The sequence below is a fragment of the Hypomesus transpacificus genome, chromosome 11 (genome assembly GCF_021917145.1).
Source record: "Hypomesus transpacificus isolate Combined female chromosome 11, fHypTra1, whole genome shotgun sequence".
Classification (NCBI taxonomy): domain Eukaryota; kingdom Metazoa; phylum Chordata; class Actinopteri; order Osmeriformes; family Osmeridae; genus Hypomesus; species Hypomesus transpacificus.
The window spans coordinates 15500501-15526700 of record NC_061070.1 but is presented as its reverse complement, the minus strand read 5'-3'; the positions used below and the strand labels follow the sequence as shown (position 1 = coordinate 15526700).

Below are 26200 nucleotides of genomic sequence, written 5' to 3'. Positions count from 1 at the left end.
GCACATAACTTCAGGGTGAGCAAGTACAATGCATACTACAGTTATATTGATCATCAGAAAAAGTGACAGGAGATATAAAATGTAGCGTGGAGAAACATGGGAATATGAATTGCAACCATCTCTTGACCTCTATATACAATGGAAAGAAATGAAAGTTCAGTTGTATATCCGTTTCCTTAAGTTGAACTCTTTAGACTGCAACAAACTTGCTTTGTAAGCCTATTTTTTTGTCACTGTGTTTGCTTTGGCTGAGACTGAACTTGGCTCTGTCCCCCAGGTTTTCTGGAAAGTCAATAGTCATTATGATCAAACTGCCTTGCAATGCCCTTTCTCAGGAAAACTATTTATTCTAGGGTAATATATATTGGCCCCTGTATTGATTATTTCTAAGGATAAGATAATAAGTATTACTTATCCTTACATTAACATAAGATTCTGATACATATTCAATGAACTATCTCAGAGCTACAAGAAGAATCATTGGAAAATTGGCCAGAAAACAATTCATTTTACTTTCAGTTGGTTTTGTAGCAATGCTGTTCTAAAGGCAGAGGATCCCTGTCACAAGAAAATGTCATCCTCCTCGGAAAGCTGTGAGCCTCACCACTCACCTCCTTTCTCACGTTTGCCCTTTGTCAGGTGTCAGGGAGACTACGTCAAGAAATCCACCCAAGCCAGAGCCACAGAGGCAGGAAGACTGGAACCGTGTGAAAGGGCCAGGGCTGTGGATCTTTGGTGGGATGTATGGGAGAGACTTCAGGGTATGCTGGGCAGATAGAGAGGGGATTCACAGCCAGCCTTAAATAACCTCTCACAGATCCCATCCAGATTTCCTGGACCAGAGGAACAAACAGTGATCAAGTGTCTATATGGCACTGGTTCAATGCACGTGGACACACACACACACACACACACACACACACACGGGAGACAGTAAACACACACTGAACATGACTTCATGCATGAAGCACACAAATGACGCACATAGCACATACCCATGCAGGCCAACACAGACCCATCCAGTGTAACTGATCCAGGAGATCCCCCTCCATTCAAGGATTAGATGTGACCTTTAGGGTCTCCTGAAGGACTTTCCTGTACGCCTTGTGATGCACAGGTGTAATATAACCCCAAATGACCTCAAGAGTGCTGTTTACAGGTCAGGAACACCAGTTAGTACAGTTCAACAACAACAAAAATCAATACACCAATACCATATCTAATGGTACATGAAAAAGGAACATTCCTGTAAGAATAACAAGCAAATGTTGTCGATAATATGCTGATAAAACAACTCTCCCCCCCATGTCCGTCGAGACAGGGAGAGCAGGTCAGTGTCTAAATATAGCGTCCCAGGCTATCAGAAAGGGACCAACTAGTGAGAGAGTGATAGAGAGAGAAGGGAAGAGGGGGCGCTAATCTGTGTCACCATGCTTCTATTCTTAACTTGGCCCAGCAGTCTGCAGAAATTTGAGACACGTGCACACACGCACACACATTTCCCTCTCCTCCAATGGATACCTGAGTAAGAACTGTGACAAGGTGAAGTGTCTTTAGGATGGCAATCCAAGGTAGACAGGAATCTAGAATTTACACTCCCAAGTGTTGACCTGTTCGAGAACGTGTGTTCTGCTAAGGTGAAATCTGCTAGCACCGATAACATAGACAAGTGTTTTATTATGCCGAGCTTAATTTCCTGAAGCCACAGGTAACCAAACTCCCCTCTCTGTCCACAAGACAAAACCACAAAACCATCAAAACAATTTGATCGATCCATCCCATAGGAAACATGGTTGCAGTCAGCATTATAAACCTTTGTCTTCTGTTTGACAAAGCATTAACTCAAAGCACAAAACAAGTGTATGCAAAAACACTTTCTGAATGGCAGTAGTAAACCGACACAACAAAACTCTTTTACACCACACTGGAGACTGCTGATTGTTTAATGAAAGTCACACTCAACATCAACATTTCTTGATCCCCATGTATGGTCCTACTATCACATACTGTACTTGTAGAGAGGTTAGACTATGAGAACCATTTGAAGACCTATGTATATCAGTATGTGAGTTAGTACCTTGAACTATATAACAAACCATTTAAATTCATATACAGGATTTTTAATGTAATAACCTTTTATGACTGATTTGTCTGAATGAATGGCTTGCAGTGTTTATTTTGTGAAAAGAAATAGGAGCAACATCAAGGTTACATTACCTACCAAGTTACATAGCGGTGAACACAACGTAGTTACATAGGAACTGATGATTAGTTCCACTCATGGTAATTGTCTTCTTACACTTTTGTGATAACCAATGCCGCAACACTTGATACCATTTAATCACATAGCAATTGCTATGTACCAATGTTTTTTTTCCTATAGGTATTGCTTTGTTGTCACGTGGTCGTTTATGTAACCTTAATGAAAAGTGCTTTGAAAAGCTTTTTAGTTCTATGAAAGGCTCAGAAACTCTACTGTACATCTGTGATATTGCTGCTATTGTAGTTGAAGGACTGGGGCTTAGTGATTAAATATTTGCAGTCTCACTGATTCAAGCAGGGAACTACAGCTCTAGGTGGCTTTGCTTACTGTCATATTGTTGGACCTCTGTTTAGCTTAGAAGACTAAAACAGTATAAATGTGCAAATCTACAGACACTGACTGACAGAGTGTAGGCTGGCCATGACATCACAGACTAAACCCTGTAGCATTAACATTAACCCCCACCCCCCCCACTACCCCAAACACAATGACTTACACAAAGTGGGCTTATAGTGTGTAAACATTAAAACAGTGCCTCAATGGTTGAAGTTGCAGCTATAAGCCCCGACCTAGTGTCTGATTTCTAAACTTTGATTGTGACCATTAGTGGTAATGTCAAAATGTGACCTAGCTCTGAGGCTTAGGGGACATGTTCAACCATCCCTTCAAAAACAGGCCATTAAATGTCAATTTATCATCCCAAAACAAAATCAATAACACGCCCCCCCGGCACACGTAGTAGAGATTTCATTGACATTCTATACACATTTACATATAACAGTAAGTCAATATTGACACATAGATAATCTGAATAACCACCTGAGTGTCTTCTGCTCAGCTGTCAGTCTGTGTGGTAGACACCTTGAACAGGCCTCAGGGATGACACCATGGGTTCACCATCAACGCCAACTAAGGCTGTTCAATTGCAGTCTTTACAGAGGTCACCTGCTTATCACGCTCGGCCGCATGGAATGCTGAGGAGGAGAGCACACCCACATAGTCAGGTGTGGGCGTCTCATCTCTGTTCTTAATTCCGATTGGTTCTCTGTAAACCAGAGAAAACAAAATGGAGGGAACTGAAAAAGGCTAAAATATACGACGAATAAAAAGAGAACTCCAAGTGTTTCACACTTGTGTGTTTCAGTTCAGTTTTTTTTCTCTTTGTGGCAAAGGTGCTGAGTTTGGGAATAGATGTTTTCTCAGTGTCTTGGTGGCCCAAAGCTCTGTCCTTGACACTTCCGACCTCTCTCATCCTATATCAATTTCCTGCATTTGCTCTTTCAGTTTCTTTTCATCTATCTTTCTCTCAAACTAACTTTCGTTTCATTCTCTCTTTCTCTCTCTCTCTCCCTCTCTATCTCCATCCCTCCTTCCATCATTCTCCAGGCCGAGGCTCGGTCATGTGGTCTCCCCATGGGTGGCGCTGTAAGCTCAGAGGTGAGAGGAGGTGGAGAAGCACAACTTCAGGGTGTAAGGGTTGGAGCCATCTGGAAGAGGAGATGCAAATGGTTACACAAAGTTAATATTTTACACACAATGCATGCATTGTTTAATCAAGGGCTACTTCTCAGATGTAAGTTGCCTGGGTCTTGTGGCTTGCCCACACACCTGCCAGGCTGCCACTGAGCACTCTGGCATGGAGAACCCTCAGCACAGCAGTGTTAAGTCCGGTCTGGGAACACACAGGGTGTTCAGCAGATGGTGCTTACACTCCTGTCCTGGTGTGACTCCCAATATTTCTCAGAGCACACATACACATACGCATGCAAGCACACACGCAAACATGCACACACACACAAACACACACAAACACACACACACACACTACTCCTAATCTACGCTGATAAGACCCCCAGAGGGATAGGATATGACATCTGCCTTGCCAATAGAGAAAGCAGATAGAATTTGAAAATCGTCCTATCTCTCCTGGTGCCTGTCTAATCTCCCTCATAGTAACAGGGAGTTATCTGGAGAAATGGCTACAAAACAGTTTTTCTTTTCCTATAGCAAAAATATGTCATTTTAGTAATAATTGTCACATAATAGACACGGTAGTAGTCAGTAACTTCATCTGTGATCATGGTAGAATGCGGACGTTTCTCAGTAAAGCACTGTATGGTTGTGGTTCAACCATGCGGTCAGCTTGTCTCTTGTAGGACAGCCAGGACCTGTGGTCACTTACTAGGTATTCTGATCTGGTAGTGGTTGAGCACGGTCAAGACCTCAACCGCCTGAGTCTTAGAGTCAAACTCCAACAACCCCGAGATGGTTTTGGAAGAGGCTGTCGGAGCGAGATGAAGGAAACAGGGGAGGAAAGAGAGAGGGAGGGGAGAGGAGGGAGAGAGAGAGAAGACATAGGTAAAAAAAAAAAAACTACAGACAACAGAAGATTTGTAGCTCAGTCCCAAATAATATGGTAACGTTAAGGAGGCAATACTTAATAGAATACAAATCTGGCACGGCAGCTTCCCTTTATTCTATATAACTGGAATCCCGTTTACGTGGTGGGGTGTCGTTTTTTTCAATCAATAAATGTAAAACTTACGCTTGGCATCAAACATCTTGAACTTGACAAAACCAGGCGTGTCGTGCTCCGAGCATAACTGTGGATGGCAGACAGAGACGGTGACAGCAGGATCAGTCGACGTTTGTAACCTCACCAGTCGGCCTGCTCTCTGTGCTCAACCCTGCCCACCAGCAGAGGGAGCACTTTTATTGACTCACCTCTCCATTCATGCCCTTTGCTGTCCTAGTCACTAAATCCACTGTGTGCGGGTGACCTACAGTACACCATGACTCCCTCCCTCACATTCACACATCCATCAACCTGTTGTTAACCTCTAGCAAAGAGACTGCCCGTATAAATAACATAAATCTTCTATAAATGAATGGAAGAACATTCAAATTCAAATCATGGGCCTTCAACAGACTGACAGGATCCAGTGGGGTCCTACCCTGAGCAGCTGCTCCTCTGAGATGCAGGGCGGGACGTTGTAGTAATGCAGCACACAGGAGGGCGGCTGGATGATGTTCTTGGACGCCTGGCCGACACTGGTGAAGCGGTTGTTGCGCGTCATGGCAAAGTCCTTGTAGCTGCTGCTGCCGTCCTCCAGCTCAAACACCTGGCTGGGGATGACCGCGTGCTGCTTGGACACACTGCAGCGAGGGAGGGGGAAGGGGGGGTGGGGGAGGAACAGTCAGACATGGAGAGGAAGAGATAGAGGAGGCGGAGAGGGATGTAACAATGCACTGGGTGTTGTGTGGCGTAGGCTCCACATTGTGACCTTGTCCTATAGGGTAGAATTGAACTGGATTGGGTGATGAGGGGTTAGGGAATAAACAGTGCCCTCGACTGACCGCATGACGGCAGGAGGGCAGGGAGGGCAGGGAGGGGGGCTCACTCACCAGACGTTGAGCCTCTTGCCAAACACCTTGATGCTGTTGAGGTGTGTGATGGCTCTGTCCACGGCATACTCATCACCCATCTCCACCAGGGCTGTGCCGTGAACGCTTTTCATGAACTTCACCTGACACACACACACACACACACACACAGAGGGGGATTTCCAAGGGTTATACCTTTATTTATACAATGATCTGAATCAATAAATCTCAGAATAAAGACAAGCCATTCACAAACACACACACACATACATACACACACGCTCAACCATCTCAATCCCTTATTGTTTCAGAAACTCAGCTGACCTTTTCAATGTTACCATAGAGACAGAAGAGATTGAAGATGCGAGTGCAGTTCATCTTGGCGGGATGCAGCCCGCTCACCATGGCGACAGAGCTGGGGTTGTGGCTGATGTAGGAGGAGCTCTGGGGCAGAGGGTAGGATACGACCTCTGGGATGTCGTGGGAGGAGTTGAGCTTGTACCTGCTGTTGCCAGGCAGAGGCAGCAGGGGGCAGTGTGGGCCTAGAGGAACACAAGGGGACAGGAGAGGGGGATAGGAAAGGGGTGCTATAGGCTACTAACTACCATAGAGAATACAGTATGGGCAAACCATAGATAAAACAGTTCTATATTGAAATAGTTTGAGTATACAGCTGACATTAATATTGACGTCTTCTCTAACACGATTCTAGTGTTTCACATGGGTCCTGTGACGTGTCTTTAATTAAAAAAGCCCCTGAGTCTGACCAAATGTTGAGGAGAGTAATACCACTGATGCGTGTGGATGAATGTGCTGCATTTGTTTCATTAGTTATACGTTTAACTTTCTCCTGTGGAAGAACAGACAGATGAAAGGTACACCTGTATCCTTCACCAGCTCTTGGGAATCTATACCTTCCATCATGAGTGTGTGTGCGTGTGTGTGTGTGAGTGCTTAAGTGGGTATGCAAGGAGCAGGTTTAGGTTTCCCATCAGAGGTGAGGGGTGTGGATAAAGTAGCCAACCAGTGTGAGTGACAATGAAATGACACTGACACAGTTACCAATCAGCCAAACCAAGGAAGCAGCTACACTTACACGCTAGCTGCTAGATTGAGCAACAGTGTTCCAGTCAGGGTTTTCTTACCATAACCATTATCCCCATACGATGATGGATGTTCTCCTAAAATGGCTTGTCTCTGTCTCCCCTTCCCACGGTCTGAAACATACATACACACAGACACAAACACACACACACACACACACACGATGAAGACAAGCCTGGGGTTTGAAATTCAAATGAAAAGCTATTCAAATACACCTGGGGGTATGAACAGAAAATATTACCTAGACAGTAACAATGTCTGGCATTATAGGTGAGCTTGTGAATTTGAGAGACTAACAGTCTCACATGGTTTGTCTAACATTCAATGACATGTTACAACAATGAAACAGTGAGCTAAACAGCTGTATTAAATATCAGGTGGTTGAATGAGACACATTTATCATTTTAACCAAACAAGACATATATTGCATTACCTTTTAAACGATAACAGTATGTCTTCATAATAACATGAGTACAACAGGGAAAGCAGGAAATCATTCAGTAATAAATTCAATCGTGCATTCAATTGCGGAAAGTAGATAACATCCTTAGACAGTTATCTACTCAATGTACAGAAGATGACATACATTAAAATAGGAAACTACTACAGTAGAGTCACATCAAGAAAGACATTTTTTTTGTTTGGTTTAAGAGTTTTACATACAAAGACAATGTGGGAACAGTACCTGAGGTCTATAGTAGCACATCAACCATGTGACAGATAGAGGCCATGGCTGTCTACTGGCACAGACAGGAAGTCTCTCTCAGTGAGACAGGAAGTCACTCTCAGTCTCAGGACCAGAGCACAACATCAACCTGTGTTACATCATCACAGGGTATGACAGTCAGTTCCTGTCCACTGTGGAGACACTGAGGTAAACTCTGAAGCATTATCAAAAATAAGACATGGTAGGTATTGGAATTTCGTTTTGGCTGTGCCGTCAAAGCGGTGTCATCTACAACATCCCATTTTAAACTTGGCCATGGAAGGAAGCACAGTGGGTAAAGAGAGTCTTCCTAGGAGCCAAGCGATGTACTGAGCACCATTTGTTTAGAGGCTTTGACAGATGAAGTTCAGACCTCCTCAATGGTCTTCTGTGTCCATGTATTGCCTTCAGGCTTTATACAATTTCAAAAGATAGAGGGGCAAATTATCTCAGAACGTGTAGTAAATTGTGTAGTAGAAGCAAAGGGGGAAACCGGGAAAAGCCTTGAAAAGAGCCCATGGTGTTACTAGACTGAGACACAGTTTGACAGGTTGACAAAGCAGTAGCACTGGATAGCCAATAAGGCCTAGCGATAGCTCAGAGGAGTCAATCTCTAAAACCTGTGTGTGTGTGCTTGCGTGTGTGTGTGCTTGTGTGTGTGAAAAGAGGGAGTAAGGTCATGGGTCTCTCTCTCTCCCTCTCTCTAACACACACACACTAACTTTGCCAATGCTGCATTGGTGTAAAACGATAAGGGGAGGATTACACAGAGTCTGTGCTCATCAAGCAGGAAGAGTGACCTTCAGTCAGGAGATTAGGAGAGTGCACGGCAAGTGTGCATGCATTACCCTCTGCTTTGGCAGGGGAAGCAGCATCTACAACAGCCCCCCCCCCCCCTCCACACACTCACCAGCCTGTCTTATAGTCTCTATTATTATCCTCTCAAACCCTCCCTTCTCATCATCCCTCCCTGTGCCACGGCTTCACAAAATCCCTCTTTCCTTACTCCCCGCCCCTAGGAAGAAAAGACAGGAATATATCCATCATTAGGACCCCCCAACGAGAAGCTGCGCTCCTGCTGGGAGACCTGCCTTTGCTCAGGTAGAGGAGAGCACGTATGGCTAGGCTCCCAACAGGAGCCATCCCTCTCACACGGGGGGTGCTGGGATGGTAATAACCTCTTATCTGCACTTTCCCCTGGGAAAGTGCAATCAGTTCCTTGGAGAACTGATTGGTCTGTTGCAGTTTTCTGTAACAGACCAATCAGCCCAACCCAAGGTGTTTACATGAAAATGGCTCTGAGCAGAAACAACTCTTTATTTACGATAAAATGTATAAACATATGTAGTTATAGACAATATGGTGACACCTTTGGCGAAAGATCTTACGGAACCTCTGTCGGGCTAGCTAGTGTGTGTGTTGTGTGGGGGTGTGTGTGTGGGTGTGTGTGTGTGTGTGGGGGGGGGGGGGGGGTAGCAAGGGTAGAGGGAAAGGGGGATGTTTTTGAATTGAGGTCTCTGTGTCCTTGACGATGGCCTCTAAAGTGGCTAATCTCCTATCTGGGAGTAGCAGCAGCATGGACCAAGCGTTGGGCTCGTCACAAGCAGACGACACGCAGGTGCAGAGTGTGACACCACAGTACCCAAAGAGAGGGGTCGAGGAAACAGACACCCTGTTGTTGCAGTTGTCAAGAGCTCTCATTCCTGAAGGGGTTCTTGTGCCACGCTGACACCTGTTCTTCAGACCTTGCGACTCAGAGGACGAGGAGCTCTACCCAGCTAGCTCTGGACGCTGGCTCTGACGAGAACTTGACTCTCTTTACCCACATGATGTGCCTCCTCCATCAACTATATCTCCATACAGAAAATAAACATTGCTGAGTAACAACATATTAACATTCCCTGGACAGCTCTCTGCTCACAAGGCATGTCAACACATTGACAGTGACAGAAATACTGTTACATGACACGCTAATATAACACTCTAACATGACATCTATCCTTAGCCTGATGATATTTAGAAGATCTTACAGCAGTAGATGACTGTGACTGTGAGATCTAGGGAGAATACAGAGTACAGAGTAACAGCACAGAGGGGAAGGACAGAGAGCAGAGTCAATAGGAGCAGCATGGTCCTCCAGGCCAGTGGTGGCGCTGTAGTTTCCTGGGCGTGTTGATGCGTCTGCATGTGGTCAGGATGAATGAGAAGTCTCTCTCCCTCGCTTTGGGTTTGGAAGAGTGAAGATGGAAGCGTGTTGCAGTGCAGGGTCAGCCTGTCGTCCATCCCTCTCTCTCTCTCTCTTTCTCCCTCTCTCCCTCTATCCCCTGGGTGGGAAGGCTTCAGTGCAGGCTTGTGAGAGGCGGGTGTGAGAGTGCGTTGCTTGGAGAAGGAGACGTGCGCTGTGGTTGAATTCTCGACCTGTGTGGTGGTTGACTGGAGGTCTGCGGTCCGTACGGGTCCTTTACGACCCCCCCAACAGGGAGCACTAACAGTCCCAGTGATTCCTCACCAGAATATGGATAGCCCATGTTGACAACCAGTGTGCTAACCATTGGTGCGTTACAGAAACACAGATATTTCCACTGTGTCTGTCCATGGATCTGGTTATCATTCTGAGTGGAGGTGAGGTTGCGGCTACGTGCTGATCGTGGGTCAGTTTAGTTGTATTTCCCAGCTAGAGGCCTAGGCTAGGAGGAGAGAGGGTGAGCTGATTCCAAATCCCTGTTTGGAGGTGAGCTTCCCCTCCATGCACTCAGTGAGTTTAGTAAGCAAGTAGACAGAATAGAAATGTTGCTGTTTCTCTGGCTTGTTTCAGCTGACACAAACTGAAATTCAGATAAACTGCCCTCCACCCTCCCTCCAAGTCCCTACCCCCCTCATTCTCTTTCCCCGCTCTTGCTCTCTCTCTGACTCTTTGTTCTTAATTTCCCCGCCCTCTCTCTCTCTCTCGCAGAAAGTAGCTGATTTATCTAGCACTGGTGACAATGAGGCAAGAGAAAGAGCAAACGTCTGATAGCGTCACCTGACTGTGCATTACCTCAGCATTCTGCAGGATACACAGACAGAAACACTGCTGTGTCAGGGAGATAAAGAGAGAGAAAGACCTGAGAAGACCTGACTCTTTCTTCCACTAAAGCTTAGCAACTCAGCTCCATAGCAGCTCGAAATAGAAAGGTATAGAGAGGGAAGTCGTGAAAATTGCAAAGGCGTAGAATTATACGCGCCCAGAGAGAGAAAGATATATACCTAGAAAAAGAAAATAGGAAAGCAGATTCTTACCTCTTCGTACCAGGTACGGTTTGGTGTAGTCCCAGCTCTCGTTATCGTTACGGATCACGTTCAAACGTGTCGGCTACAGGAGGGGGAGACCATGGATATAGACCCTCAGGGAACACGTTCCACAATACAGTCTACCAATGTGTAATGATGTGTATTTAAAAAAACAAATCATTTGTCATGAATGTCTGCATGTGTGTTGTGTCTTACCCTCGCGTATTCAATCTTCAGGGTGCAGCAGCCAGCATAGATGTCTGCTCCGTTAAGAGCGGCCTTGGCTTTCTGAGCACATTGGATGGACTCAAACCTGAGGAGGGCCAGTTAAGGATAGACACCTATACCAGCATTAACACAAACACACACACACACACACACACAACCTTACCCACCCACACCCACAACACCACACCTATGACTTCAAGCTGGATTGGTTAAATTCACTCCACAATATGAACACCTGTACCATCTCATTGCTAGCTCTGTGTTGACATAGCCGTATTAAGAAGCAATTAAGATGGATCCCAGGATATGGCGAGATAGTGATACTGATGAGCAACACCATGACAACCCCACAATCCCACACGTCTAAACACATTGCCCAAGCTACAAGACAGGATACTCCACCATGGCCTGGATGCCATTGCGTTTGAAGATGACGATGCGCAGCACGCTGCCAATTGGGTTACACACCGTGTAGAGCACATCCTGGAGGACAAGAGAGGAAGAAGAGGATGAGGAAACACATACTGCGGCGTCGAGAGAGAAGAAGAAAAGGCGACAGTTAACAGGATGAAAGGCTGTTAAGAAATCCGTTCACACCCAGGCAGCTACTGGGAGATAAAACAACTCATTAACCCAGGCACTGCTAACACACGAGCACGCAGACATATGCACAACCAAACAAAGAAGTCAATTAGCCAGCTGTAGCTGACGGTGTTCAAGAGGTCTGTGTAAAATACCTCTCTGTCTCTCTCTCTCTTTTTCTCTCTATCTTTCTCTCTCTCTCTCTTTCTCTTTCTCTCGCTCTCTCTCTCTCTCTCTGTGTGTGTGTCTCTGTCTCTCTCTCGCTCGCTCATTCTCTCTCTGTTTCTCTCTCTCTCTATGTTTCTCTCTCTCTGTCTCTCTCTCTCTATATATATGTCTCTCTCTCTCTATATATATATATCTCTCTATCCCTCTCTCTCTCTCTCTCTCTCTCTCTCTCTCTCTCTCTCTCTCTCTCTCTCTCTCTCTCTCTCTGTGTGTCTCTGTCTCTCTGTCTCTCTCTCTCTCGCTCGCTCATTCTCTCTCTGTTTCTCTCTCTCTCTATGTTTCTCTCTCTCTGTCTCTCTCTCTCTCTCTCTCTCTGTCTCTCTCTCTCTGTGCGTATGTGATATCGCTAGGCTGCCTCGTCCTCTTTTCAGGATTGTTATATAAGAACAAATCTCAGAATCAGAAGGTAAATTTACACGTATGAGGAATTTTCTTTGGTAGGTTGGTGCATGGCAATAAACATAGGAAGTAAAAATATAAAGAAAGACAAAACAAGTACTGTAAGATGAACAAGTACTGTAAGTACACGGTTTAAACATGTGTGTAGCTTGTCTGTTTGTTTCACAAGAATGAAAATGCAGATGAGAGAGAGTGACAGAAAGAAAGGGAAATGGTGTCAAAAGACAGATAAGAGAGCAGTAGAGCAAGAGAGGTAGGAGAGATAGCACATAAAACCAGGAAGAAAGGCAAGCAGAACTCTGAGGTTAATAACTTAAATACTGTCTATGCTACGTGACATAGCTGTACATATATTCATGTATCAGGCACATATTCACTTTGGTACCCACACAAATAGGTACATGGTCGCTAACGTCGATTTACCATTACCATAGTGATGGTATGATATGGATGTGTTGCCAAGTTGGCATTCATTTGTGTTTCCTTGGTGACGTAAAATTATTTCCATTAGCACAGGCCGAATACATCCATCATATGGCAATGTGAAAGGACTGGAAAAAACTGAAGCTGTTAACACCGTGATTGGCTTTCTGAGAGAAAGTTCTGACCCTGTTGATAGGGTAAAGGTGGTTCTCACCATGGAAACAAGGTAGAGGGGGGTTCTAAGCCATTGTGTTTCTAAGGCTACGATGTCAGTACAGTGATTGGGCAGAAAAAAAGGTTTTCATGTCTATGCTCTGACCATACTTATCAGATAGAAGGGTCCTACGTTCTTTCCATGGTGATTGGTTAGAGGGGGTTCTGAACTTGTGTTCTTACCATGGTGATTGGATCGGGGGGTTCTAAGCTTGTGTTCTTAATGTGGTGATTGGATAGAGGGGGTTCTGAACTTGTGTTCTTACCGTGGTGATTGGATAGGGGGGTTCTAAGCTTGTGTTCTTAATGTGGTGATTGGATAGAGGGGGTTCTAAGCTTGTGTTCTTACCGTGGTGATTGGATAGAGGGGGTTCTGTATGGAGAGCAGCAAGACCTTGTTGCCACTGTTGGGGTTGTCAGAGTTGGTGGGTCTGGTGATCCTCTTGCTGGTGGAGTAATTGAAGTAGGCCTGCTGGCCAGCGATGTACACTGCCTCACTGGCCCCACAGGAGACGCAGCGGTCAGCACTCTCCCCTCCCTCAAACTCCACCAGAGCCTGGCGCTTGAAGGGCATCATCATCACGTAGCTGGTGGAGAGACACACACACACACACACGCGCGCACACACACACACACGCACGCACACACACACACACTAAATCTACATGTGTATGTCTCATTGTATTATGAGTTGACACTTTTCCGCGTTCTCTACAGCTGGTGTTGTTTCTCACAACATTGTGTACCGGATTGTGCAAGCCTGTTGTGTGTACACTCTTACTGCTACACTACGGTGAATTGTTACCTCGAATCTCTCAATGAGGTCTGTCTGCACCACCCAAGGGGCCTGAAGAATACACTCACAGCTCTGTGTCTGTCTAAGTCTATCTTCTTTTCTAGTATTTGTTTTGGAGGTAGTTTTATTTCTTCAAAGCAGAGAGAGTGTTGTTTATCGTATGCTAATCAGTTGATTTAGGCAAACTCCAACCCCCTGATTTCAACAGGATAAAGCACGACACATCTGTAGGCCTGTTCCCAAGGGAGACAATCCTTGTATAGTATCTAGCGACCATATCTACATAACCAGTCTACCAACACACTGATTTACAAGTTAAATTACAGAACAGCGAGAGCATACATGCCGTGACTGAAATTCTTTCACTTACATATGACCTCTATTCCAGAGGAATAGAGGCCTTGTTGTCAGGGTGGAAGTCTATTTTCAGGAGTCGTGATGAGATTCTGAGAGGAACCTCTGTCTGACACAGACATTGATGAGCTCCTTACTCAGATGTAGAGGGGTGATGGGAACCAGCATGTCACACACACACACACACACACATACCCATGTACACTCATACATACCGACACATCCCTACAACACACCCAGAGAGCTCTCACCATATGGGTCCAAACTTCTCCAGGGCCTCCACCAGGTCAGCCTCCACCACAGCCTCACACAGCCCTCTGACGTGGACGACCGGAGACGGGGCAATCCTGTGGGACTCCTCTCCATTATCCTGAAACACACAAGACACACAAGACAAAAAAAAAAAATACGGAGTACCACAGGGTTCAGTTTTAGGCCCTCTGTTATTTTCACTCTATATGTTGCCTTTAGGAAACATAATTAGAAGTTTTGGGGTAGATTTTCACTGCTATGCAGATGATACTCAGCTATACATGTCTATAAAGCCGGGAGAATTTCCACATGCTATGGAAACCTGTGTTTCCGGGTTGAAAACTTGGATGACTGCAAATTTCCTTCTTCTTAATTCGGATAAAACCGAGGTTCAAATTTTTGGTCCGAAAAAACACCGAAATAATTTATCCCATCTAACCTTAGACTTAGACGGCGTCAAAGTATCTCAAAGCCAGCTGGTAAAAAATCTGGGAGTCACAATGGACCCAGACCTTTCATTTGAGTACCATATTAAGCAAATCACCAGAACAGCATTTTTCCATCTACGTAATATTGCCAAAATACGAAAATTCCTCTCAAAGGATGATGCTGAAAAACTAATACATGCTTTTGTTACGTCCCGATTGGACTACTGCAATGTGTTGTTCTCTGGCCTCCCAATTACCTACCTAAAAAACTTACAGCGGGTGCAAAATGCTGCTGCTAGACTATTGACTAAAACTAGAAAGTTTGATCATATAACATCGACTCTTATCTCTTTACACTGGCTCCCTATCCAAGCCAGAGCTGATTTCAAAGTTCTACTACTAACTTACAAATCTCTGCATGGATTGGCACCACTGTACCTCTCCGGTCTCCTTGCACCCTATTGCCCCGCAAGGTCTCTAAGATCTCAAAATGCCGGCTATCTGGTAATACCCAAAGTTAAGAAAAAAACTGCTGGAGGTAGGGCGTTCTCATATAGAGCACCTCTTCTTTGGAACAAATTACCCATCTCAATTAAGGAAGCTGATACTGTCTCGACATTTAAAACTAGATTAAAAACGTTCTTGTTTAGTCAATTCTATGATTGTTAAAGGGAAGTATGTGTGTACTTTCTATGTAAACCTGGGATGTGTGCTTGCCTATGTGTGTATCACATGTAACTTTTAAATTTTAATTATAGCTTATGTTCACATTGCCCAGCTAGATGTTACAAATAAAGTAAACCTGTTACTGTATATTGTTAGTATTATTATTATTATAGTTCCGTTGCTGTATATTGTTACTGTTATAGTTTTTATTACTAGTTGGAGACAACGGGGGACTGGCTGTTTTCATCCTTATTCGTATAAGTATAACCTACTTTAGAGTTCTTTCCCCTGGAACAGATTTCATGTTCCAACTGAGGGGGGCTGTCGTTGTTTTGGTGTGTGGGGCTGCATCAAATACCCTTTTTGCTCTGTTAAATTGCTGCACTAGTCCACACTTGACCGGTGGGGATCTCATTCTATTTTGACTGTAACTGTTAGCTGCTCCTGGCATTCTCTAATCCCTGCTCTCCTCTCTGTCCCCCCCCCACACATTCCCTGTGGTGTGGGGGGTTTGAGCTGTCAGGACCTGCTTGGTCGTCGGTCTGCCAACGCTGAACCAGGTCGTCACCCGGAATCCAGTCTCCATGACGGCCAACAGCGAGTTTCCCGGTCCCATCCAACGTCTATAAAGCCGAACAATGGATTTTGGTGTTTCAAAACCCATTGACACTGTATGACTATGTTTAGCTTGTGTTCTGCTCCTCTCTCTTACCAACCGTCTCTGGAGGAGGGGATCCCTCTCTGAATTGCTCCTCCCAAGGTTTCTTCCATTTTTTCTCCCGGTGGGAGTTTTTCTGGGAGTTTTTCCTTGTCTTCCTTGAGGGTTTAGGTTGGTTGAGGGGCAGTTCTATGGGCGCATGTGAAGCCCTCTGTGACATGCTTGCGTGTAAAAAGGGCTATACAAATAAATTTGATTTGATTTGATTTGAAGACACACACACCCACACGAGTTAGTGGGAGGGACTACACATGCTGGTTTGAGGGCTTATATTAAATACACACATACGTCACACAGGCCAGGTCATTCTGCCATAAACATTCAGCAAACCAAGTGCAGTTGTGTTTAAAACTGGAGTCACTCTGAGAGGGAGGACCAGAGATGAGCTCTCAGGCTCAATAATTGAACTGTTTCTTAAAAATAGCTAAGCACCACAACAGCATGAACATTCTCCTAATGGGCCATTTCCTTTAGGACGCAGGGATTGATCTGAGTTAGGCATGTCTTCTACAGAGACACCTGGCTCTGGTGATTTCAATCAGCCTTTGTTGCTGTTACATGTATGACACACGGGTTGCAGCAACCTGATGCAGCATGTTTTGGGGGTCACAGCTGGTTTGAGAGTCACAGTTTGTATTGTGGATAGAACAGAGGTCAGTGTCCGCCAGGCGGATAAAGCGAGGCAACGGCGAGAGTTGATCCTCGAAGCTTGTAGGGGCTCTCATCTGGAAAGACTGCAGGAGCAGGATGAAATATTGAAGAGAAGGCCCATGTGGTGCTGGCGGAACGATGAACCGCTCTCTATTTCAGGCAACCCTCCTACGCTGACAGGACAGCTGGGATCCTGCTGGATCCGACTCAGAGATGAAGAGCCTATCGACTTCCCTCCATGTCTCTGATTGTGAACTGATTAGGAAAGAGGGATTCAGCAGGTGCTTTTACTATAGACAGGTGAGGAAGATACAGGTGAACAGAAAGAATTGGTTGTATACTAGGGATTTGAGTGAGAGACAGAGAAGGCAGAAAAAGAGGGAGAATGAGCAAGACCGAGAGACACTTTGAAAATGGACCAAGTGTCTGTGTGTTAGGGGTGTGTGTGTGTGTGTTAGAATTGAGAAAGACTGAGACTGTGTGTGTGTGTGTGTCTGCATATGCATACGCTGTGAGTGTAAGACAGTAAGATAAATTCCTAGTTGACACAGACTATCTCTAAACTAAGATTCATTTCAAACAGAGGCTCACAGCCCACTCCCTGCTGACTGTTAATGAGCCTCACCATACATCACACACACACACAGACACACACATGCACACACACACACTCATCCTATCACACATCACATTAAATAATGTTAGTCTTCGCCCTGCTGAGTTATTCATTACCAGTTTCATAGAGAAGCTCAATCAGATTATAGTTTTTGGGGAAGAAGGGAGGACATGTGGTAGAGGAGGAGGGTGAAGCAGCTCTGAGTTAACATCAAGTGAGTAGATGAACTCACTAGGCTAAAGGCACCACAGATTCAGAACATTTGCAGAGATGGAAAGAAGCGGAATATCTCTACGCTTGTCCTCTTATCTTGAAACCAACTGTCTCCCGGGCATCTCTTTCATCCCGCGTTCTCTCCTTCCCCCGATCTGTCCTTGGTTTCTCTGTTGTTTTTTGCAGTCCTCTTTCCAGCTCTGATTCTATCACTCCTTTACCACCCCTCTACCTCTTTTCTAATTAGTGAACTTCACTTGTCTGACTGCTGTTCCTCTCTTAGTATCTACTTCTCTATAATCGCCTCTCTGTCTGTGTCTCTCTCTCTCTCTCTCTCTCTCTCTCTCTCTCTCTCTCTCTCTCTCTCTCTCTCTCTCTCTCTCTCTCTCTGTCTCTCTCTCTCTCTAGTTTGTTTGGAGTCACATTTCAGCTCCCTGCAGAATCTTGCAGCCAGGTGTTTATGGTGCATCTGTGTGTGTGTGTGTGTACGTAAATTGATGGAGGAGTGAATCATTGTGCCAGCCAAGGAGAACTGTGGGTATGTTTGCGAACGTGTGTGTGCATGTGTGAGTGTGTGTTTGTGTGTCTGTCGGGGGCAGTTATGGGTGTGTAGGCATGGCCATATGGTAGTGCAAGGTTAAGTGGCAGTCCAATCCTACAGGGAACTCATTTTCCCATAGTGCTGTGTTTTTGGTTCTCCCTGCAGTGATTAAGTGGTGTGCTCATGGCCTCGTGTCCTGCTGCCCTCACCCATTCCTCACTCTAATCCAGAATACTAATCCCCATCAGGCTTGTGACCTAGACCCACAGCAGGTTAAATGACTCTTACCCCCTACAGCAGTTTGCTCTACCTTTCTACCAGGGGAACGGCTATGTGTGTGTGTGTGTGTGTGTGTGTGCGTGTGCGTGTGTGTGTGTCAGAGAAAACAAAAGAGAGAGTGGGGGTGTGGGGGCTCTCTGCAAGTAAGTATGTTTTGTGCACCAATCTCTATACTGTCAAGCAATGTGTGTATGTGTGCATTTAGTAATAAGCTGCTGGCCCAGTAGGCTCAGTAGCCTCTAAAGGACCCACACTGTGACTCACAATGCACTTGGCACACACACACACACGGTGGCCCCTGATGTTTAGATTAGATTCAACTTTATTGTCATTGTGCACAGTGAGATTACAGAGCCAATGAAAAGCTGTAAGCATCTAACCAGAAGTGCATGGAGTAATACCTTATAAAATGAAAAATAAACTGCAAACAATGTAAATGGCAATAGAGCAGTGAAACAATGCTATAACCAGATCTATGAGGTAAAAAGTTGAAAAGTCTAATGTGCAACAGTGGAGCAGTGGAACGTAATGTAATGGGGCAATTAACAGATATATTGACGTTTAGAGGGGGCATGGCACTACTACTGTGTGTATGTGCGTTAGCCTGTACGTGTGTGTGTTGTTCTTCCTTCTCTGGTATTTATAGCGCACTGCTGACATTTCAGGAGTGGCTGCAGAAAAATGTCGGCCATGCAAGGAAAAGAGCTGGTGCAGTATATTGTACTAGACAGCCAATGAGTTGGTGGTTTCAGTCTGTGACACCATCGCTACGTGTTAGTTGTTCCTGTGGTGGTGTGAATGTGTGTATGTGTGGCTGTTTGTGTGTGTGTTGCTACCATAACTACTTAAGTTTCCTCTTAATCTATCATTAATAAGATAACGGTAAAACTGCAGTAATTATGGAAACAAGAAACACACACACACACACAGACATAAATACACACACCTGTTGACTCAGCCTTTCCAACAGCAGCACCAGCAGTGACAGCCTGAACACAATACAGCAATTACACTGAATGTAATCCAGGGTCAGAGAAGGGATTTAACATCAAACTTTCAACAGGAGAACCTGAACCAGAGATCTCTCGTTTCCTCTGATCCCCGAGACACGACTCAGGGAAGCGGTCCATCCCTCTTCTCACTACTGACTGTGTGTGTAGGTGTGTGTGTGTGTGTGTGTGGTGAGAGCTTCTACAGGCATTCTCTAAACACTTATAATGTTTCCTATACTAAAGGCTGGTTAACATGTGTTTGAGGAGGCACAAGGTTCCAGTCAAGGAATTACTGGAGGCAGAGGGATGTTCTATGGACTGTGAACATTAGCTTTCCAGGCCACATCCCCTGGGAATGTGTGTGTATATGTGTGCATGTGTGTGCGAGTATGCATGTGTGTGTGTGTGAGAGAGACAGAGAGAGAGAGACAGAGAGAGAAAGAGACAGAGAGACAGAGAGAGAGAGAGAGAGAGAGAGAGAGAGAGAGAGAGAGAGAGAGAGAGAGAGAGAGAGAGAGAGAGAGAGAGAGAGAGAGAGAGAGAGAGAGAGAGAGAGAGAGAGAGAGTAACACAGAGTGCCTGGGCGTGAACAAGTGAGTCTTTGTGAGGCAGTGTGTATGTGTGTCTGGACTTCACATCGTCTGTCAAGGATTTGCAGAACAGCTCCCCCCCATCCTCCTCTCATCCCTTCATCCTCCCTCATCTGGCTCCCTCCTCTCTCATCTACCTTTATCTCTCCTCTCCCTCCTTCCTCTGCGGCTGTTAGGAGGAACACCATATCATCCACAGGACAGGTAGGTGTCAAAGACACAGTGACCTACACACACAAACACACACACACAACATAAACATAAAGTGATACATAAATACACACATATACCACACACACCCTTATATTCTACTCTCTTTGGAAGGCGAGGGCCCCTCTGTCTCCCCCCTGTTCCTCAGGCATGAGAAATTGTGATCTAGGCGACTACCCTGACAGGTAAGCTATAGACAGCAGGTCTGCCTGAGAGGCAGTCTATAGACAGCCGGTTCATCTGGACAGACATGCTGCAGCATTGAGGCTGATCCTAATCTACACCAGCCCAGACATGCTGTTCTCCACAAGACTCTCCACTGTATCAAGTACAGTATGGCCCGCGGTTATTCTACAGAATGTGGACTGTGAAGCTGTTATTCGGAACCAGTAGCCGAGAAGCCATTAAAAGCTCTATTCCCTCACAGAGCGAACACCTAGCCTGACCAGTCTGGAAGCTCCCAAGAGAGTTCAAATCCTTCCTCGGAACTTTAATTCACTTCCACCTTCATTGCCAAGTCCCGCCAGTGGAGTACACTCACACTCTCAGGAGTGCTGGTGTAAAATATAATCCTCGCTGTCTCTATATACTTATTCATTGCGATGTCAAAGTGTCAAAACATGGTGACTACAGGCCGAGATGCACTCAGCCGAGATACCAACAACTGTTCTGCAGATCAACAGAACAGTTGTGGAGACCATGTTAGTAGGCCATACGATGAAATAAACTGTTCTGGTCATGTCAGTTCCATCACATTTGTACCAGAAGACTGACACTGTGTCTGAAAGCTCCCTGGCCTCCTCAAATTCATTTATTATGACTCGGCATCTGCCAGGCCATGTTTGACATTCATGAATTTCAAATGAGCTGAGGCTCATTATTTTGGATTAGGAAACAATTACAGAGAGGAAAGGAGACCAGAGAGGAGAGAAGACCATAGGAGAGATCTGTTATCTGAACACACACACACATTAATGTTTAATACTGTTTCCCAGCTTCTTGTCAGCAAACCTTGCTACGGTCCTGTCACATCAACCACAGACGTGTACACACACACACACACACACACTGCTGACATGCATGATGCATAACTGCACATGTACTCATTTTGGACTTTCTGACAGCACAGCATGATGTGATGTTGTCTTCACACAAACCCTTTCTGTCCTTTCGTACCTGGGGCGAAACACATTGCATCCACCATGCAGCTAGCTTTCTGCAGCAAGGACACTACTAACACACACAGTTTTCTGCTCACTATTTGACCTTGACACCAATGGAGTCCTAGACCTGCCTGTCAATCAAACTAGTGGCTATCAACAGGAGGGCAAAGCCACGATTATGAAAGAACCGAGATATACAGAAAGAGAACAAGGTTCTAATAATTGTATGGTAAGTGGAATAAAACATCCACACAGGCACACACAAGCAGTGTCTTCATTTCTGTATCAATCCATCACTCTCACAGTTTTGCAGCTGTACGCCCTAGCTGTCGAGACCCAGAGAGACAAAGACAGGCAGTCTAACACCTCGAAACACGCTGCTCCCAAGACATGCGGGTTGACGCAAAAACCATACCATGGAACGAGAAGCTTGAGAAGCCGTTTAACACTGAAGACACTGTTCTATCTGTAAACTAGCTGTAAGACTCAATCAGATTTACTGCACATTAAAACTCACGCATCATTTAGGAGAGCACTGAAAATAGATAATTAAGTAGAAGAACACTTTTAAAGGCAGAAACAGGAACTATTCCTATAAATACAGTACATATGGTGTTACAAATACTCACACTAACATGCACACACACACACACACACACACACACAACACAAACACTATGACAAACCACTGTAATTTTTTTTTTTTTTACTGTTCTTTCACACACCAGTTGAGAGAGCCATTGGGAAATACAACACCTTTTGTATTGTTCTGATACTGACAACACTTTCGGGTTAGCGTCATGTTGATATTTAGAAGACACACCAGAAGACACACAGGTAGTACGCATGCACACACAAACACACGCACACACAAATACACAAATGGTGCTGGTCAGGGGGTCACTTTGCAGCTGGCCAGAGAGAAAGGAAAGCACTGGAAGGTCCGCTCTCTCTCTCTCTCTCTCTCTCTCTCTCTCTCTCTCTCTCTCTCTCACTCTCTCTCTCTATCTTACCCTCTCTTCGCTCTCTCTCTCTCTCTCTCTCTCTTTCTCTCTCTCTCTCTCTCTCTCTATCTATCTATCTCTCTCTCTCTTTCTGTCTCTCTCCCTCTTTACAGGAGATGAAAGCTGAAGGCGGAAAATGAAAAGACAAGAATGAAAGGGTAGAAGAGAATAAGAAAGGAGAAGCTGTGCGGATGCAGGGGAGTAGAAAAGCGGGGGATTTGGAAGAAAAGAGAGAGATAGGTAAGAACACACAGCACAACAACCACCACAGGAATGTCACACTACTGCAGCGCAACACAGCCTGTTTGAAATGTTCCTACGACGATAGGCTTAAAAACCTAACCAACATGCAGCTGTGGACTCTCTGTTTGGGAATTACCATGCCTGTTGCCCAAGCAACAGGAAGCATATTGTTTAAGTGCATCTGCTGTCACTTTCACTTTAGGACTATCTTAACTCTGAAGTCCACAGACAACATTTAAAATGTGTCTGTCAATCCTGTATTATTATGCTATTGTCCATGGCCTTGTGTTAGTGATTGCTAGTGTTTTTTTTGTAAGGTGCCACTGTCTTCATGGAGTTTGCTTTGTGCAGATTTCATATGGTTTGGCGTTATGTGTTGTGTGTAAACCCTTGGCAGTTACGTAATGGAGGAACCAAACATAAACAAACAAAAACCTTTGCTTACAAAAACCTAAAGTCAGTCCATGAACGTGTTGGATTTCCGGTTCTGTTACACGTGTGGTTTCTTGTGTTGTCTGACACGTTTGGATTTGAAGTCTTTGTAGAGAGTAGCAGTGACGCTCTGTTTCCTCCTGGGTATAGACTAGCTGTGTCTCTTCCCTTCATCTCTCTCATCCTCCATCCCTCCCTCCCTCTCTCTCTTCCCCTTCTTCAAAGACTGTGTGATATATAAATACACTGCGCCATGGGCTCCGACACCCCCTTAAATGGCTTTTACTTAATCGTTTAAGTGTGACATTTAGTCATACACTTAATCATCCATCACTATATTTCTGACTCTTTTTCTCTTCGTCTACATTTCTCTCTACAAGCCAATACTTATATGAGACAAAAATGAACAGGTTTATCTCCTCACATCAATCTCCTCATCTCTCTCTCTCTTTCTTTCAAACACTCTCTGGAGAACAGACCCAGCCCTCTGGGTCTGTTCCCAGACAACAGACTCTCTCATCTCTCAGCACCTTAGCATCCACACACGCACACACACACACGCACACACACACACACAGACACACACACAGACACAGGCAGACTTTCAAATCCTGAGCTGTTAAACCCTATCCTGCTCCCTCCATACTGCAGCTGAATAAGCTCTGTCAGTCTACAATTGACTGTCCGCAAGGTCGACGAGTCACATACCTCAGAGAGGTTGGAAAGCCTGCTGTTTGCTGTCTCAGCCAGAATGAGATGCCATTACTTTAGAGACGACCACACACACACAGAGATACACACGTGCCGTATTGGAGGGCTGAGCGTGCACCACATTAGAAAATGATAATCAATATCCAACTTCTTTGGTATTCCTAGTGTGATTAATGGGGGCCAGGAGGACCAATCATCTGAGAGAGCCTGGCCTGTGAGTGAGTTGGGAGGAGAGGGGGTTTTCTCCACCCATCCCTGCAGTTCCTTCCTGGTGTTACCCATGGATGAGGCCATGCACTCAGCCTGGTGCTGAATAGGCATTGAAACAGAACATGCAGCCTTTTGCCATGTGGACCATCTGAAACCACCCCAATCAAATTGATTCTTTGACTGATTTACTGGGCGATCCTGTATAGTACAAGAGCAGAACAGCTAAATCTTGAAGAGTGGCAGGCGTGTGTGTCGCCTTGCCAGGGATCAAACCTCAGTTTCATGGGCTGAAGCAAGGTGTCTAACTTTTGTCCAAGAGGATATGTTGTGATAGCAGGTGGGCTTGGTCTTAATATAAATTAGTTCATTGTGTCCAGATTACCTCTGTTACATTTACAAACTTAATAAGCTTAATCAATGAAAACAACTGTTGCTCAGTGAGGGAGATTACAAAAGGGAGAAAAAAGGGGGAGAGAAGAGCTAATTAAGAGCACACATGATTCGTGCTTCATTTAACTTTTACTCCTGTATGATTCTGCTTCAAATATCAAATGTTTTTTTCAGCAGAGAGAGAGAGAGAGACAGAGAGAGATAGAGAGAGAGAGAGAGAGAGAGAGAGAGAGATAGAGAGAACATCGGAAAGTGAGTGAGGAAAACAGAGAGACAGAGAGCTAGAGAAAGATTGAGTTTGCACACAAATAAATTGACAAGCGCTTCACACAGCACCGGAATATGTTGACACTGGCCACGGTAAACTGACTTATGCCGGTGGTGGCAAAAGTGCAGCTTTTTCTTGGTGATAAGGAGAAGAAAGCCGATCAACAAAACAAGATTCTCGCAACGTAGAGATGGTAAAATCCATAACAGCGCTCGGTTAATCTAGATAATGCGTTCACAGGGACCGATCTGATGAGATACAGATAACGCGTTCTCCCCGTCGCGCTGACTGGTCCAGCACAAAGCCAAGAAGCCAAGCGAGTCGGTACCGGTGGATGCCATATAGTAGACTTGTTTATAACATGCGCGATACAGACAGGCTATCGTTATTTACAAGAAAATCGAGTTTAGTCCAAAGACCCTGTAGCCCATTATTCACGTGTATTTTGTTTATCCTCTCTTCACTGCCGCGCGCTCTTTATTACATCAGCATGACACAGGCCATAATAGAGTTATATACCCGACTGAAACGAACTGAGCCAGTGTGGCCTGCTCAAAAACACATTTAGCCTGCTGCGAGTTCGTCACTGCCAGACTGGACGGTGAGAGTAGACTCGTGGAGTCGTCTGAATGAGAATGTGACACTGACTGACTGATATTACATTTACATTTAGTCACTTTAGCAGACGCTCTTATCCAGAGCGACTTACAGTAAGTACAGGGACATTCCCCCCGAGGCAAGTAGGGTGAAGTGCCTTGCCCAAGGACACATCGTCATTTTGGACACGGCCGGGAATCGAACTGGCAACCTTCAGATTACTAGCCCAACTCCCTAACCGCTCAACCACCTGACTCCCTTTACATTTATATTACAACTTTATGAATGTCATGCAGTATTCAGAGGGTCACTGAATGTCTGCAAATGTGCACGTGCGCGCGCACGCACGTTTGATGGTTCTAATTTGTTAAAAATGTCCTGCGATTGATGCACAACAGTTATACACTGACTGGTCCAACCTTTAAGTTCAACATGTGGACACTGCAGGACACTTGTTCCACTGCAGAAAGAGTATTTAACCTATTCAGACTTGAGCTCTGATTAACTCCAGACAGTGCGTCGTTTATGAAGAACGGAATGAAAAAAAAACTCTGAAACGAAGTAGGCTACCATTTGAAAACCAGTAATCTCAAATCTGGCTCCTGCAGGTTATGCTGAGATATACTGTTAAATACTTTGCCGAGGTCGGGTGCTTATTCCTTACCCGTCGTCCAGCTCCGAATTTAGTTGCGGTCCATCGGGCCCGTTTCTCCCCACTCAGACCGGATATATCCTCATCACCCGGCAACCCCACAGACTCCGAGTCGGAGTCTTCTCCCTCCTCAAGCTCCTCGCCATCCTCCAACCCCGTCTTCATTCGCTTCGGCGCCCTTTCATACTCGCCTTCCTCATGTTCTTCAACAAGCGACATTGTTCACTACAGGCAGACAAATATTATCAAACAAATCTTGGGCAGGTTGTGAGCCTTCGAAAGATCCTGGTCGATATTTTTGTCGCGTAATGTCTTACATCAATCTAACCTGTGCGTATCAGCAGACTACGTAGCGCTTTCCTCCGCCGATCTGTTCTGTGGCTTGCACTTGCCAGTTGCCACAGATTTCTGTCCTACAGTGAAG

General features: G+C 45.2%; 1 protein-coding gene across 2 annotated transcripts; it reads right to left on the bottom strand.

The window, feature by feature from the left end:
* Positions 1 to 1925: 1925 nt before the first annotated feature.
* On the bottom strand, positions 1926 to 26200 carry LOC124473712 (heterogeneous nuclear ribonucleoprotein L-like). Of its 2 annotated transcripts, XM_047029347.1 has the most exons (15): positions 26105 to 26198; positions 25789 to 26001; positions 20034 to 20123; positions 14202 to 14320; positions 13150 to 13387; positions 11353 to 11438; positions 10944 to 11040; positions 10737 to 10809; positions 6793 to 6864; positions 5972 to 6189; positions 5669 to 5790; positions 5218 to 5419; positions 4809 to 4866; positions 4446 to 4544; positions 1926 to 3750 (listed from the first exon to the last, which is right to left on the bottom strand). In XM_047029347.1, the coding sequence occupies exons 2-15, from the start codon at positions 25993 to 25995 to the stop codon at positions 3695 to 3697; spliced, it is 1737 nt and encodes a 578-aa protein (XP_046885303.1). In that variant the 5' UTR covers positions 25996 to 26001; positions 26105 to 26198; the 3' UTR covers positions 1926 to 3694. The 2 variants fall into 2 exon arrangements, with proteins under 2 accessions (XP_046885303.1, XP_046885304.1); XM_047029348.1 differs by lacking the exon at positions 20034 to 20123 and having other exon boundaries at positions 25789 to 26200.

Coding starts and splice junctions, on each gene's coding strand:
- LOC124473712 (XM_047029347.1), bottom strand. CDS start 25,995: ATGTCGCTTGTTGAAGAACATGAGGAAGGCGAGTATGAAAGGGCGCCG. Junction 11,439..13,149: donor CCCTCTATCCAATCACCACG/GTAAGAACACAA, acceptor CTTGTCCTCCAG/GATGTGCTCTACACGGTGTG. Junction 10,810..10,943: donor TGAAGATTGAATACGCGAGG/GTAAGACACAAC, acceptor CCCCTCCTGTAG/CCGACACGTTTGAACGTGAT.